Genomic DNA, 16,257 nt, shown 5'->3' on the forward strand with positions numbered 1-16,257 from the left:
TAGATAAATAATACAGTCTATTGAGTACAGGCATAATATTTGAAGTTCTCTAAAGGTAATTTCTTACCTTTAAGGAGGTAAGAAGAAAATGTACATATATATTACAAGAAATAGTGTACAAATCAGTATCACTGATGCTCCGAAAAGAGAGTTTACAGACCTGTAAGTATCATCCGGATATGCTTTTGTTACATAGTCTTGGAACTCCATGTAAGCTTTTTCTTGAAATTTCTCAATCTGCACCACATTTTCTAGACCTGGGTGATCTGAAAAAACCACTACATTGTTATACCTATATAAGATGCACTAAAATCCATACAGATTATCTAATTGTAAGCATACTGAAATCATTAGTTGGTAGCTGTAGCAACTTCAGAGTTTTAGTGGAGGACACTGCTTTACCTCCTTGTATTTCTTTTCCTCTACGTTTATGTTTTACTTAGTTTTTTTATAAATACAACCAGACATTTTGAAGAGTTCAAATAAATTCAGTGCTTGCGATGTTTACATCAATCTTGATGATACAGCTCTGTTCTCTGTGTAGCAGAAGAACGGCATTGTTTCAATACACTAACATTTATTGGAATATTGTACACACAAACAGCATTTGGGTGGGAAGTGAAGGATAAAATTAAGATCAGTGGAAAAAGCAGAATAAAAGCCTGTGAACCATTTATTTCCTAAAAACTGCAGAAGATATGTAGGAGATCATTCTTTTTTTCAACTGTGTGGTGCAAAATTTTCAAACATGCTAGATTTTAGCAGTGATTTAAACACTTGAAATCTAAATCTTGCTAAAATGAAAGGATATTAACCTAACTGCCAAGTCACGTTTGGAAATTATTATCTGGTAATTCTGAACACTTTACATGGTCTGTAATTTTTATTATCCATCTATCTTAATGTAAATATGTTACTGTCATAGTAGCATGACAAATCATGGAGAATTTATTTTTCAGAAATGGGATCATAAATGAGCTGCCAAATTATGTCAGATAAAAGATTATTTCCAACAGCCACTCCTTCTCTCCAAATATATGGCCTTCTGTCAACCAGGAGTTTTTGGTCTAGCTGTGCAGATATAGAAGCTTTCAGAGCAATTTAGCAGTTATGTGATGCATTGGACTGTATGACGGAACACATAATTTCACAGAGAAATATTTTGTCCTATACAGTAATTCAGTCATTCTGAAAGCATGATTTCAAATTTATGCAGAGGACAAGAGGTTAACAAGGTCATAAAGAAGCAACATATTTTGAAGAGTTGTTGTTGACATGCAATATGCATTGCTTCATGACGCTGCTTTTAAAGCGGTCAGAAACACAGCTAGAAGTCAACTTCCAAAAACAGTAGTTTGAAGGCCACTACTAGTGCACTAGTAGCCATTTATAAAGATGCAAAGTCTTCTAGGCACTCCCTTTACACTCATCTCTTTGCCCAAGGCTGTCTTGTGACAGTCAAACAGCTGGCTTGACACAGATGATTTTCTGTACTCTTCAAGTCTCTAGCTATGGAAGACAGCAAATCAGCAGGGCCTACTAAAGCAGATGTTCTTACCTTAGGACTCTGCTGCATGTGCAGCCCAGCCCCATCCTATAGCACAGCAGTAAAATCCTCAAAATTGTAATTTCTGGCCTGTGAATCGCTGCCAGAATATCCCTTTTGTTCAAGGTACTGAATGTGACTTTCAGGTTTACAAAGATTTTGTTACGTGGCTCATAGGGCACAAGAATATTGACAACACATTGCCATTAAAGCAGCTACACATCATTAGGAATGTGATCCTGAAAGCATGTGAGCTAAAGAAAATTCATCTCATCACGTGACTGGATATAGTGTTTTCCCAAGATATTTTTCCTTTTACGTTTTCTGTTGTCAAATGTAATTGGACAGAGACAAATTAACTTCGGACTAAACAAATAAGTAGATATTGCTTTGCAAGTGTAAGCTTTCTAGAGAAATATTTTCTGGTTTCTAATGACTGATTTCTTCAGACAGGCCACTAGATTCTGATGTAAGTCCTAGCAGACATGGTGCTAGAAAAATGGGCTTGAAGTATTGTTCCATCATTTTGTTGTGAATCCTGGAACGGCATGGAAGGACTATTTTGGGGTAAAGAAAACTTAAAGAAGAATTAAGTCTCCTGCAAGCACGATCTGCTAAAATTAAACAAGCAAACACCTTCCCACCTCTACTTCAAGATTATGTTCTATAGTGAAAACACTCAGTATCTGATTTTCCTTAATGATCCACAATAGAAGAATATCTCTGGAATAGCCTCTGGGAATTTCTCATCTTTACTGCAGGATTCTGACATTACTGCTTCTTATTTGCAAGAAGGTCTTTCATTTCAGAAGTCTTCCATTAATGCAATTTAAAAAAAAATTAGAAATGGAAGATATGTAGGGTTCTGTTATGTACTCAGATGTGTTCCATGAATTCCTGCTGATGCTGCCACTTTTACTATGAGATGTGGATACTCTTTGGAAATACCACATATAGAAAAGATCACATAAATATGAGGGAAACTGCAACGCAAAACCCCCATAATTCTTTTATATATATATATAAATATATATATATATATATATATAAAAGAAAACCTGCTTAAAATTTACATTTTTGATGCATCCAAGTTCCAAAAGATTTCTCACCTCAACTAATTTTTCTATGGAAGGGTGAGCTGCAACTGAATGGAAGGTTCTTCTCAGATCTAATAAATCTACAGAACTGACAAGAACCAAATACCCAGTCCTCCTCCATATCCTACACTACTGACGGGGGGGAGTAGGTCACTAAAATGGAGATAGCTTTTTAAAATTTTCTCTGATCTTTTTTATGGGACATCAGAATCTAAAAAAGGCAGAGCAGTGAGGATTAATGAAGCTGTTGATGCTTTTAAAACTTTCTAATGCAAAATTGAGTGACTGAAGATTTACTTTCTAAAAGTGACAGTGAAAAATCCCCAGAGATACAGAAAGTACTTGAGGTTTATACATTTTTCTTTTATCCAAAGATTTGGTTTTGGTTTTATATTAAATCCCTAAATTCTGAATGATGACTCTAAGACCTGCAGTATACTGATATAATATCTGAATGCTTTAAGTGAAAAGTTAATTCTACAATTTTCAAATAAAGAAAATTAATTTTGTAATTTTCTGTAGTTCAGGCATAAGTGCTACATAATCTAAGTACTTAGTCACTAGCTGTTATAACCAGAAGACCCTTCCTCCATATTGTAGACATTATGGAAAGCTGCCCGGCAGAAAAGGACCTGGGAGTATTGGTTGACAGCCATCTGAATATGAGCTGGCAGTGTGCCCAGGTGGCCAAGGCGGCCAACACCATCCTGGCTTGTATCAGAAATAGTGTGGCCAGCAGGACTAGGGAAGTGATTGTCCCTTTGTAGTCAGCACTGGTGAGGCCGCACCTCGACTACTGTGTTCAGTTTTGGGCCCCTCGCTACAAGAAAGACATTGAGGTCCTGGAGCACATCCAAAGAAGAGCAACAAAGCTGGTGAAGGGTCTGGAGCACAAGTCTTATGAGGAGGGGCTGAGGGAACTGGGGTTGTTTAGACTGGGGAAAAGAAGGCTGAGGAGAAACCTTACTGCTCTCTACAACTACCTGAAAGGAGGCTGTAGCCAGGTAGGTGTTGGTCTCTTCTCCCAAGTAACAAGCAATGGGAGACGAGGAAATATCCTCAAGTTGCATGAAGGGAGGTGTAGATTGGTTATTAGGAAAAAAATTCTTCACCGAAAGTGTTGTCAAGCACTAGAATAGGCTGCCCAGGGAAGTGGTTGAGTCACCATCCCCGGAGGCATTTGAAAGACGCATAGATGTGGTGCTTAGGGACACGGTTTAGTGGTGGAGTTGACAGTGCTAGCTTTACGGTTGGACTTGATCTTAAAGATCTTTTCCAACCTAAACAATTCTATGATTCTAATTTTGCATGTGAGAATCGATGCCCAGAGAGATAGTCTTTCATACATTAAAAACACAACTTCAGTCCATCTCAGCTGGATGTGCAAGAGCAACGCTTCTGAAAATTAAACTGCAGGTCCTCAGAAAAAGTACCCCAGAAAGGTGGCACAGAATTAAAAACAATAAACAAACAAGTATCAAAAAAACCAAGCATCAATGGCAGAGGTGAGAGTAAAACTAAGTCTCCAAAGCAGTATTCAACTATTTACATTAAAAGATTAACCCTTCTCTTCCTACAATCCTCATTACACACATTCCCAGATTCCTCAAGAATATAGGCAGTAATTCTACAGGTGATAGTAATTGCATATAACGAAACAGGCAGAAGTTACATGGCAAAAAATAGCACAGTTTTACGTTTCGAATAATTACATACCAGGACTGAAGAGGACGATTGCTTTCAAATATGCATATTCATATCCATCTAGGCAAAGCTTAACCATGCTGTTACAGAACTCTTGCAATTTGAAGATATGCTCCATTACTAATTTTCCTCTGTCTGTTGGCAGCTTATCTAAGTCAACACACACATAAAATACAAAACCTCCAAGTCAACGTGCATGCAAAAAATGTGGTCACACTGGATTTTTAAAAATAATGATTTGTATTAGATTCAAACAGTGGGAAATTTATGCCACCTGTAAACTCACATACTAGGTCTGAATAATCTCGACACAAACAATTATGGACTATAACAATCTTTTTTTCCCCCTCTATGTCGTACAATTAATTAGGTTTCTTCTTGCCACTAAAGCTTCCAATAATCAGAGGTGGACTAGAGCTTGAAATGATCAAGGAAGGGAAAGACTACTTATACATAAAGAATACACTGCTACTGCAGATCTATGCTCTGTGTTGAAGGGTCAGGTGCCATGAGGCAGGTTAGCGTACAGTTTCATGGGTTATTTTAGTCAGTCAAAGACTGTGCCACTGCTGAAAAAGAAGGTGCACTATACACCCTTCCTGATTTGCATCTAGGGGAATGCGGTTGGTGCAGAGCTGTTCCCCTTGGGTCAGCAATAGCTGAGCAGCCTCAAAATCCCGTTCCCCTCACAATCCATCCAATGAGGGTCCCTGGGCCAAACTTGTTATCTCTTGGAGATGCTGTGGCTGGCATACTACACAACCGGAAGACATTGGTTATAAATTTCTGATTTTTGCATTCAAACTGAATTCCCAAATTAGATGGCAAAAATATGTATTTGCAGCAATGATAAAACCATTATTAATTACTACAATACCCTTTTTGGTGAACAGGCTTAAAAATTATAGAGATCAAAGTAAGTTCCCAAATTCCATTTTTGTATCCCTCCTAAAGACATTCATAGATTTGTTAGTATGTTTAGATGATCCATTACATTTAGTGGTTTAATAAATTTGTTTTAATTATAAACTATTGTTATTTACAGGTGGATCTTGTGGATATTTTTAAATCATGAAAAACCCTCAGAAATAACTCTTTAATTCCCTCATCATAAAAGGACAGGAAAAATATAGTCTGGTGGGCTGTTTTTGCATAGTACTAACGATAGTGAATTTTCATCCAGATGACAGCGAATAACCCTAAAATCTAGTTAAACTTGAAAATGCTACGATTTTTGTATGTGCATCTACCTTATTAAAAATGTGTTAAGACAATGAACAGATGAAGACTATACTATTTTTGACTGGTTAGCTTTCAGTGCTGAAAACCTGTGAGCGTTCACAAGCACATAACGATTAGCTAACAGACTCCCCTACCACTGAGAAGAACATTTCCTTCGCTGCAGATGAAAGAGGAGGCCAACTGACATCTTTCAGTCGAATGAAAAACACACAGACGATGCAGGATGTAGAATTAATAAGAAAGGAAGCATACTTAGTGAAGATCTGTTGAGGACTTGCATGTAGTCTAAAACTAGTATACAGAAGTCAACAAGCCAAGTTATGTAAAGGAAGTATATCACCATGTTGGCATTCGGCTGCTTTGTTTCACCGGTATGAACAGCAAGGACAGGTGGGTCATTCTTTACTTTATACCCTTGATACAGAAGATTCATATTCACAGTACTCTTGTGTTCTTAATGTTGATGCTGCCTGAAATATTCCTAATTTGAGCTGACGTATACTAGCAGCAGAACACTATTAGACTTTACACAGACACACAATTAAAAAAAGTAAATGCTAACCTGTATTAGAAAGATGGGTAATTTTTATTATTTATATTTTAATTTGGGGGAAGGCAGTATTAGCATAGCTGACTTTTGCAAAATTGCTAAAAAATTCCATCTTGTGAACTGTATTTTCTAGTATTATTTTGTTTCATTACTAATCGCTAAACTCTACAAACAGCAAATTTTCATTAACAACTGAATGATAATTAAAAAATTTCTGCACAGTTCAAAACTTATAAAACATGAAGTAATTCCCCAAATCTGGCAATGTGCATAGTATACACCTTACCTTGCTGTAAACTGCCATGAAGGTGATTAACAAATGCAGTTAATATAGTTGCCACATTCATAACTTGTGAGCACTGTGCAAGACCAAGCGTAAAAAGTTCGTTCCAGCAGGCTTTTACTAATGATATGCTGTTATCCTGTCTATTAAAAAATACAATAATTTCACTTAATAAAACCAGCCATTTGCATTCACACAGGTTTTTTTTTAATTTGAAGAACAATTCATAAAACATTCATCTAATTCAACCATTGGAACCAGTACCAAAATGAAGCCCTGCATCGAAAGTATTTTTATTTGCATGCCAGGATTAAAATACCTGTTTTAGAGTGACATTTGTAAAGAAGTATTTTTTGTTTTAATGATCCAAAAGGGAACAGATCTCTATCACAAAAGCAAGATGAAGTAAATGACAACTGTCTAGGCGTATTCCACCACGCTAGTTTTCTTAGGATTTACACTCGTTTTTGGATAACATTTACATGCATGGACAAAAAAAAGTTTGTATTGCTCCTGTATTGTGGATGTAGAATAGACTCAAAGGTCTTTTTTTTTTTTTCACTTGAAATCTGGCAGGTTGGAATAATTTCTTCATTAAAAATACATGTGAAATGGAACATATGAGATCAAGTTCCTGAGCTTCCTGACTGCTATCTTCTGTATCCTCTTCATGTTTGACTCAGGATTGAAACACAGACTTTGAAGTATAAATAGAAGTCATGAAGATTTGTTTGCTGGAATTAGTCCTTAAATTAGATTTCATGTGTAGTATTTTTTTTTCAAATGCTGAAGCTTAAAATTAGCTGTATCAATCCATATTCAGGCACCTCCATATTAGTAACCTAACTTTCAGTATTGCCAAGCATCTCTAACTCGTAGAGCTTAACAAGAGCTCAGTATCTTAAAAAGGAAATCCTACCAGTGAGGAGTCAAATTCAGGTACCATGTTTCACAGTTTTAGCCAGTAAATATAAATAATGGAAAGTTTAAAGAAGCACAAGACTTATCAAAGAAGTAAAGCATATTAAAGCTAGGATTTCAACTAAAAAAATACAATGGAATGGATTTTTGCAAGAATGTTGATGAAATCTTCAGGAACGTTTCTGATGATTTACTGCAATACTATTAATATGTCAAACGACAGATTAATGTAGACTTGCCCTGTACTGGATTACACAGAGCTTACCTAGGGTAATATTTTTTACTATGATCCAGTTCTTATTATGGTAGACATGATACTGTACATGCATCTTCTACATGTATTTGTCACATCACCTTTCATCTCCTGTCAGGGGACTATGCTGAGAAACAGTGCAAATAGGCTGTACTGGCTACTCAGCTGGCATGCGTGTAGATAAATGTCTCATCTAGAGCAACTTTATGGCTCATCAAATTTAGACCAGAACCAGCTGATCAAACTTAGGCAGCCTCAAAAAAACTAAGAGGCTGTAAACCAGCTTGATGAACGTTTCAGTAGGAATCTCTCTTGCCTACAAAGATCCTCATGCAGAAAGATGAACTAAGCAAAAATGTGGTATCGTTAACTAATTCCGTATGCCAAAGCCAACTATCTTGTTGAGACTACGGAAAACATTGCCTGAGGAGGGAACCACCTGGATACAATTATCTATCTTCCTTACAAAACCATTACTATGGGTTTTTTTGGCTCGTCAACTCCTCTCAATTGCTAGTACCATGAATTCCTCTTCATAGTGAAATGAGTCACACTTCTAAAAGTCAAAATTATAGTACATAATGAGCTCAAACTAAAAAAGCTGCATTAATTTCAAATAAATCTCCACTTGAAGAAAGTTAATATTCTAAGTTCCAAAGAGAAACTGTAAATTTATGTTAAATGGTGTTTAAATATGCTGTTGCCCATGATCTGGACTGGGACTGTAAATGCTAGCACAGTAACTCTATTAAGACAGTCTACTCCTCCATTTTTTATTCAAACAGAAAAATATATTGGGAAGTAACATATTCAAAAAAATATGCAGATTGTCTATACACATTTCTTGTTAAATCTTTTCGGAGAGACAGGTCTTCTGTACAACATTTTATTTTTATAAAGCAATTCCCGCTTGTTGTAACAATCATTTGCAGTGTCTCTCCATTACAAAAACTTTTTAAAAATACATAATGATATAGTGTTCTATATTAATTTCCTGCAAATTTTGAAATTCTGCAGGGCAACACTTTGTACTAAAACAAAACATTGTATTTACCTGATTTTTTTACCCTTGCTATTGTTTAACTTTATAGAATTTTACTTTTTCTTTCTCCAAAAAACAGGCTTCAATTACACACAATATAGTATCTTTCCTTAAACATTGTAGAATCATTTGGCTTAAACATCTGTGTGTTTACTCAAACACAAATGGTAATCACAGATCATCTCGCTTTTGATAGCCTTCCTGGAAAAGGGGACAATCCCTCACTTTAAAAAGGAATTCTCTTTGCTGCCACAGTCATACACTATTTTGACATTGAATTAAAGAAAAACACTGTAAATGAGAACAGACAAACATGATTTATACTCCATTTGTGTCAGAGCTGATACAGTATCTTTCTTTGATGTGTCTCCAATAAAGTTACTTGTGAAAATAACATAAATCACTTTTCCCCATGCTGTTTTGAGATGTTTTCTCATCATGAACAGCAATGTACTACTACATTTAGCTTAAGAATTTTAAGTGAAACACTGAATTCTGCTGGAAAAGCAGGACATTATACAAACTGTAAAAAGAATAATAAGAACTACTTTCTGGTTACAGCAATCATTTGCTTTTGGAAAATCCCCTGAAATTAAACAACTTAATCCTGAATGCTTGCTGAATCTAGGTAACCATTTTCTTCATATAGGTTATTAAAGGCAAAATTATTACTACTAATTCACCTATAAAGATAACAATATTTGGGGATCCAGGGAGGAGCTTCTTTTTGGTGACTGCCTGATAAGCATCTTAGTTTGGGATGTAGCTATTAAAAAGCGATAGGAAGTTCTATTTACTAAAAATTTATTACAGTAGCAGCAGTGTGCAGGCATTTTATTGTTATAAATCTACTCATTTTTCCTTCAAAACACAACCAAAGTACTTGAAATGGACTGAAGTTAGGAGTAGTTTTGATTCAGAAAATTTACCTTCATGATGAAGATCTATAAAACAGTTTTAATAAGTAGATTTATATTACAAAATGTCCCAGAAGAAGACATAGAAAATAAAAAATTTAGAAGTGTGTACTCACAACATGAGTGAATAGAGTAACTGAACACTTACCCTAAAGCTTGGAAAGATGGAATGGAACGTGCCCAGTGCATGGACAAGAAAAGCAACCTGGAGGCAGACTCACAGATATAGTGAACGTTAAGATATTCAGGCATAGGAGAAGGCATGGTGAGCTGGCAACCAAAAAAAAGGACAAAAAAAAAAGGTGCAAGTCAGTTATTTTACTTTCTTCATAAAAAAACATGGTAAGAAAAAAATCACTCTTAGAGTTTAAGTGAAAAAGTAACACTGTTTTTTTAAATAAACATGAGATAATCCTGAAATAAAACTGAATGACTGCCTTTTTCATTATTAGCCACAGTGTTACACCCTATAGTAACTACAAAGGAACAAAAAAGGCAAAATTTTTAAATCTTTGTCTCCAATAAATATTCACACCTGGAACATCTGGAGATGGAAAATCTCAAATAAAACTCCACTTTTGAGAGACTCTCAACAAAAGCTTCAGAAGAATCACTGTTATTAGAATGAAATTGTTACATTTATATATAGAGAAATACATAAAAAATACAAACACAGAGGTATCATTACTTTCTAAAGCTTTCCCCAGAGGTGTGGAATAAGTGGCCTGAAAAATTACAGAAGCTACCACAATTCCTGGGGAGGGTGTGTGTGGGGATTCTATTTCACAAAACATCTTTTTTTGTACTTTTAATTAATATTTTACAAATAAATACATCAAAAATGTTTTGATGTGTGAGTAAAATACCTAACATACAGCTGCTCCCAAGTCCTAAAAAGTATAATCAATATATATCAGAAAGAACCAGCTCTACCTTTCTCAACGTACATTAGTAAAATCAGTGGCATTCCTAGTGTATGTGAAGAAAGTGGGATTTGACCCAAAACTGCTAAATATAGTGTTGTAGTTTTATCATCAGAAATTAATACTTCTTAAAAATCAGTTTGGCTAACACAATTAAAAAAAATAAAAAAGACATTTGCATTAGAGAGATGTTTATTTGAATCATCAAAATGTGTGCTGATGAGAGGGTGTCGTGGTTTAGCCCCAGCCGGCAGCTAAGCACCATGCAGCCACTTGCTCAAACCCCCCCACGAGATGGGGGAGAGAATTGGAAGGGTAAAAGTGAGAAAACTTGTGGGCTGAGATAAAAGCAGTTTAATAATTGAAATAAAATATTATTATTGTAATAACAACAACAATAATAATAAAAAATTGTAATGAAATTAATAAAAATAATTAAAAAATAAAACCAGAGAGAAATAAAACCCAAGGAAGAGAAGTGATGCGAATGAAAACAGTTGCTCACCACCGACTGACCAATGCCCAGCCAGTCCCTGAGAAGTGGCCTTCTCACCAACCTCCCCTCTAATTTTATTGCTGAGCATGACATCATATGGTATGGGATATCCCTTTGGTCAGTTGGGGTCAGTTGTCCTGGCTGTGCCCCCTCCCAGCTTCTTGTGCACCCTCAGCTGCTCGCTGGTTGGGTGGTGTGAGAAGCAGAAAAGGCCTTGGCTCTGTGTGAGCACTGCTCAGTTGTAAGGAAAACATCCCTGTGTTATCAGCACTGTTTCCAGCACAAAGCCAAAACATAGCTCCTTACCAGCTACTGTGAAGAAAATTAACTCGCTCCCAGCTAAAACCAGCACAGAGGGGCAAAGTTTAATAAAATGCCTGGTACTGAAGAACTTTTCAGATGAGCAAGCTGTTTGATTTGCCCATGAATAAGAACATGATGAAAAAAATGGATAGAAGAATTGCTGCAGGCTTGTAAAATGAGAAATAAAACCAGAAAATATACGGCCAAGAAAGAAACCGCATTTTCCCTTAATGATAAAAGTCAATTGATGCTGTACTAACATAGGGTACGTACACAAGTATATTTGTCAGTTTATCCTTTAAGAGTCTCAAAATCCAGTTGTGGATTGCATCAGATCCACCTGTTAACAAGCGAGAACGTGGATGCTGATTCTCTGCTTCGTGTGGCTCTTGTCTATGTAAATCCTTTTGCATGGATTACCTAGTTATTTTTAAGGTAAGAAGCTATAAAATAAACGGTGCAGCTAAACCACTGGAAAAGAACTACACATTTTCCCAAAAAAAAAGTGAACCAGTGAACAAAAGTGGTGCATTCATCAGAAATGAATGCCAATACCTGAATAAATAGTTACTCTTCTAAGAAATTCAAAGTAAGATTTAATCAGTTATGTTAAAATGGGTAGAAATAGCCAACGGTGAAAAAAGTATTAAGTACCCTGAATGCTACATGTGCATCACTGAGTAGTGGCCCCTCTATTTCAACGACATTCATGCTTGTTTCTCCACCAATGAGCTGTACGCTGGCTTCAATACTTTCAGAGTTCTGGCACGCTGCACTCTCTCCTGGATTTAGTGCTTTTGCAAGAGTGTCAAATGCCCTGTAAGATCACGACAAACAAACAAAAAGAAAACTTCACTTTAAAGACCATTTCAATTTAGGAAGAACCTGCACATGTCTGAAACCTGTATTTAGATGTCTGTTTCAAAGAACCAGATCAGGAAAATAAAAGTCGGTACCATGCTTTTCTGTGAAAACTCCAACTTGAAGTGGCTCTGAAACAAAAATTAGCAGCAGATCCTGTTCACACTAGTTGCCACCAAATTCACAGTTTTGACATATTGATTGTGCTGCTGAATCACAGTTTGCCTTTCAAGATCTCTTTAGTGATGTTTACTGAGTGCTGGCATGAGCATTTTAAGCACATGATCATCAGACTGCTGTTAAAGCAACTTAATGCACATAAAAATTCTACAGATTTTTGCTGCTATGAAGCAGAAACAGTAAGTCTGGGTTGTTTTTTTTAAAAGTAATGAGTTGTGGTTAGGTTATTCAACTTAATTTCTTTCAATACCATCCTCAGTACCTTTTGATGTGGGGCAGTGACTCCTGTCACATGCACAAACGTTATAGGGGAGATGTCAAGGTAAGCACAGGTATATTACTGATTATTTTGCTGCTTGATGACAGATCCATTGTTTTTCTGTTCACAAATACACCCAAGAACCACAACTGATATATCCTCAATCAAAAATATACAGTCTTGATCACTGCCTACAGACAGATGACATATCCTGAGAGCAGTACCATTTGTATACAGTGCTGCATGAAAAACTTATGCACTGAGGTCTGAAAACTTTACAGAAGCTGATTATCTGCTTGTATGTAGAGCTGATTCTCAATTTATAGAGATATGTTTATTACCACAGAATCTAAAATCACTGATTTATTGCCAAAGTCTGGAGTAAAACTTTGCCACCTTCTCTTTCCCCACACTCCCTAGCTATTTAGATTCATTAACATGCTAAAAAAAAAAATCTAAATGTTCACTATGTTTGACATAACCATTTGCAACCAAATGAAACATTGCAATAAAAGAGCTGCTGCCACTGCCTCAACCTTGAGGCGGTAAATGAACCAGCTTTTGCTCCTATGCTAGCCTCTATACCTTGATGTGTACACATGAGGGTGGCTGGAGCATGCACAAGTGGACAACACAGATACACCTGGGATGTTTTCTGTCTCTGGTATACGGAAAGTAGACGTAAAGGGAATGCATTCCTGGGTAAGCTCTAGAAGTTATATTATTGGACTTCAGCTAGGAGATCTGAGTTTCAGGCCCTGCATGGGTCACTCTTGGCAGCCTCACGTAGAACAGGCAAACCCAGCAGCTCAGGGGCAGCTGCTTCTTCAGAAGAATAGGATCTCTGCAGGGCAGAGGACAAAGCAGGGACAGGAAGGTAAGAGAGGAACAAGATCTCTCCTTTCCCCAAAAGGTAAATGTCATATGCATCTGCCATGATTCTGTATTTATTCTACTATAGGCTGAAGAGTCCTTTTTATACAGGGTGGGCAGGTACACTGGTTAACCACGTCTGCCCATGTTACTTGGTTTCCAACTTATTCCTGAACGTTTGCTTTCAAAGAAATCTTCTCCCTCCTATCTCACAAACTGGCACTAGTAAACCAGCAGAAGTCAAAAACAGCGTTGCTTCCTCACAGCTCAGCACTATGGGTGCTTTTCATACACAAAGCCCCAACATAAGCAATGATTGCAAGGTAAAACACCAAGGAAAAGAGAATCTAGAACAAAACTTGCCTGGAAGCTATGAAAACCCAGCCCACAAAGTGAGGAAAAAAAGGTATAATCAACATTAAAATACATGGTATTGATATCATTTCCTAGAAACAACTTTGGTTCTCTTTCCATCGGGCCCAGTCACTAACAGGTACGTAGGACTGCTGATAAACTGTAAAAAACGACCATAGATAATGAAGCCATTAGAGGACAAGGTATATAACATTACAATATAGAGGCAGCAGAATGCTAGCAGAAAAGTTGCACACTAAATTTGTGTCAGCAAAAGTGAAAGTTTAACTACTGTAGTTGCAAGCAATGGAATATAATAAAATAAATGAAAAACATGGATGGATAAAACTTGCTTCCTGAAATCCCTTAAACTCCTTTTCATCAGTAAACATCTGTGCCCGTTAGATGAAGCTGGCATAGGGCCTGGCAAGGAAATCAAAGATTTAAATAAAAATTTTAGTTTCTGCTTGGGTAACAATTTCCCTTTCACAGGAATATTTAACTTGAACCTCCCCACTGGAAATCTATTAGGTAACGTACTGTACAAGAGGATGCATTAAGCTGAGTCAGAGCTGCTTCAAGCTCTCTGGCTGAGAGAACTCGATGCACTTCCACAGTCAGATTTTTAAAACTGAACAGAAACACTGAAGTTGGCAAAAGCAAACATCTGAAAGTGCCAGGAAATAAAGAAATGAGATTGCTACATCTTTTTCAACAGCCATAGTATTGAATGAAGGTTATCGGCATGTACAATAATACTAGTTACACAGTGTATTATATTCTTTACCTAGGAGGACCCAGCAAAGGCCCAAATCCGCACCTATATAAAGTCATATTGACTTTCTAAGCAGCATATAAAGAAAGGAGCAGAACAAAAGCATTCTGCTCGCAGTTACACAAAGCAGTAGAGTCTATAGGGGAAATCCTGTATTTCAGCTAATACAAACTACTTCAGTATATACCAATCCTTTTTTTTTTCCTTGACAGATTTACTGCACGTACACCTTTTCAAAACAATATGTACAATGTAGATGGTGTGTAAAGGAATATTGCCGGGACAGTTGTCAGAAGCCTGCATGAGTTGACAACCAAGGAAGAACACAATGGTGATTGACGGAATAACTGAGTACATACTACACAGAGTATCTTACACATATACTTGCCAAAATAGCTCAGTTAAAACCAGTGCAAGACACAAGTTTGTAAGATATTCAGTGAATGCATTTGTTTTGACGGTAAGAATTCTCTGAGTTCTCCTGTGTAGAAAGAAAATGCTTTTCAAGCTTTTAAGGCAATTAATAGTTACAGGCATTAAACTACTTACACAGATGAGATCTCTAAGAAACGGTTTTCCAGGATGATACAAAGTACTAAGACTACAGTATAAGATCTAACACACATTATTAAGGCAAACCAAAAGGTAAGAAAATCAGCAGTAAGATTTACTCTGAAATCAATTTCAAGTACAAACAACTAAAAGTATTTATTTCTCAAATGGAACTTCCTTATTTCACTTGGAAAAATCTTAGAAGATTTATCTTTTACATGAGCTCAGGCTGCTATTATTACTATTTTTAATGCAGATAAATTACCTACACTGTGACGATTTAATTAATGGTCTGAATTGACAGAGACCTCAAAAAGAATAATATTTTAAAGTTTAACATGCCTTACCTTGTAACATCACTACTACCTTGCTCTTCTTGCTGGAGTTCAGATAATGATGCATCTCCATTACTTAAACTCTCAATCATAGATAGCTCTGTACTGCTTTGTGACATGTCTTTGCATTTACTGAGATTTGCTAATGAAGTCACCACGTTTGCCAGTGTACTTAAATCTCCCTGGCATGCTTCAACCTAAGGGAAAAGTATAGCTTTTAATTCTCTCATATTGGCAGCAGTTAACGTGCAATAGAAGAATCTAAATTTTACATAAATGAAGAATTGAGCGTGTGAATAGACCTGTAAGAAAATTATTGTTTTCAGTAAATGGGTAATTATAATGCAGCAATTAGACATTGCACTGCTTCTAAAATATGAAATATTTAGACATTGACTTTTACAAGTAATAGCTATCTATTTCTTTCAGAAAGAACGCTACAAATGGTAAGCAAGTGCAGAAAGAGAATTTGTCATCTCCACTCAATAGTCAAACAGTTACTGGGACTGTAAGACTGCACTAGATTACATTTTTAGCATCCTCCTTCCTTCATCATGTAAATGAGTCAGTAGTAATAGGGTAGGAGAATGTTAGAAAAGAAGAAATGGATAAAAAGTCACCTTTAAGCAAGCAGAAAAAAAAATGTGCTGCAGCTTTTTTGGGTTTTATGTCTGTCTCTAACTGCAGGGGAACAAGGTGATTCAGTAGTGACCAGCAACTCAGAGAGGCAGTAAGTCACATTTCCCACTCTGCCCCACAAAAAAAATTAATAAGGAAAGCAGATGATTACA

The 16,257-nt window shown here is 36.4% G+C and overlaps 1 protein-coding gene across 7 annotated transcripts in view; it reads right to left on the reverse strand.

Moving 5' to 3' along the window:
- The window catches only part of NR2C1 (nuclear receptor subfamily 2 group C member 1), a 55,112-nt gene that overhangs the window by 910 nt on the left and 37,945 nt on the right, over positions 1-16,257 (reverse strand). For 6 of the 7 annotated variants that reach the window (XM_054833891.1, XM_054833732.1, XM_054833564.1 and 3 more), the window contains 6 exons: positions 15,479-15,663; positions 11,932-12,094; positions 9,704-9,825; positions 6,426-6,565; positions 4,360-4,497; positions 161-266 (listed from right to left, as the gene is read on the reverse strand). In XM_054833891.1, the coding sequence (XP_054689866.1) occupies positions 161-266; positions 4,360-4,497; positions 6,426-6,565; positions 9,704-9,825; positions 11,932-12,094; positions 15,479-15,663 (854 nt within the window). Of the gene's footprint in view, positions 1-160; positions 267-4,359; positions 4,498-5,931; positions 6,060-6,425; positions 6,566-9,703; positions 9,826-11,931; positions 12,095-15,478; positions 15,664-16,257 lie in introns of those variants that run through there. The other variant, XM_054833986.1, reaches the window with a different exon arrangement.

This window comes from Grus americana, chromosome 1 (genome assembly GCF_028858705.1).
Source record: "Grus americana isolate bGruAme1 chromosome 1, bGruAme1.mat, whole genome shotgun sequence".
Classification (NCBI taxonomy): domain Eukaryota; kingdom Metazoa; phylum Chordata; class Aves; order Gruiformes; family Gruidae; genus Grus; species Grus americana.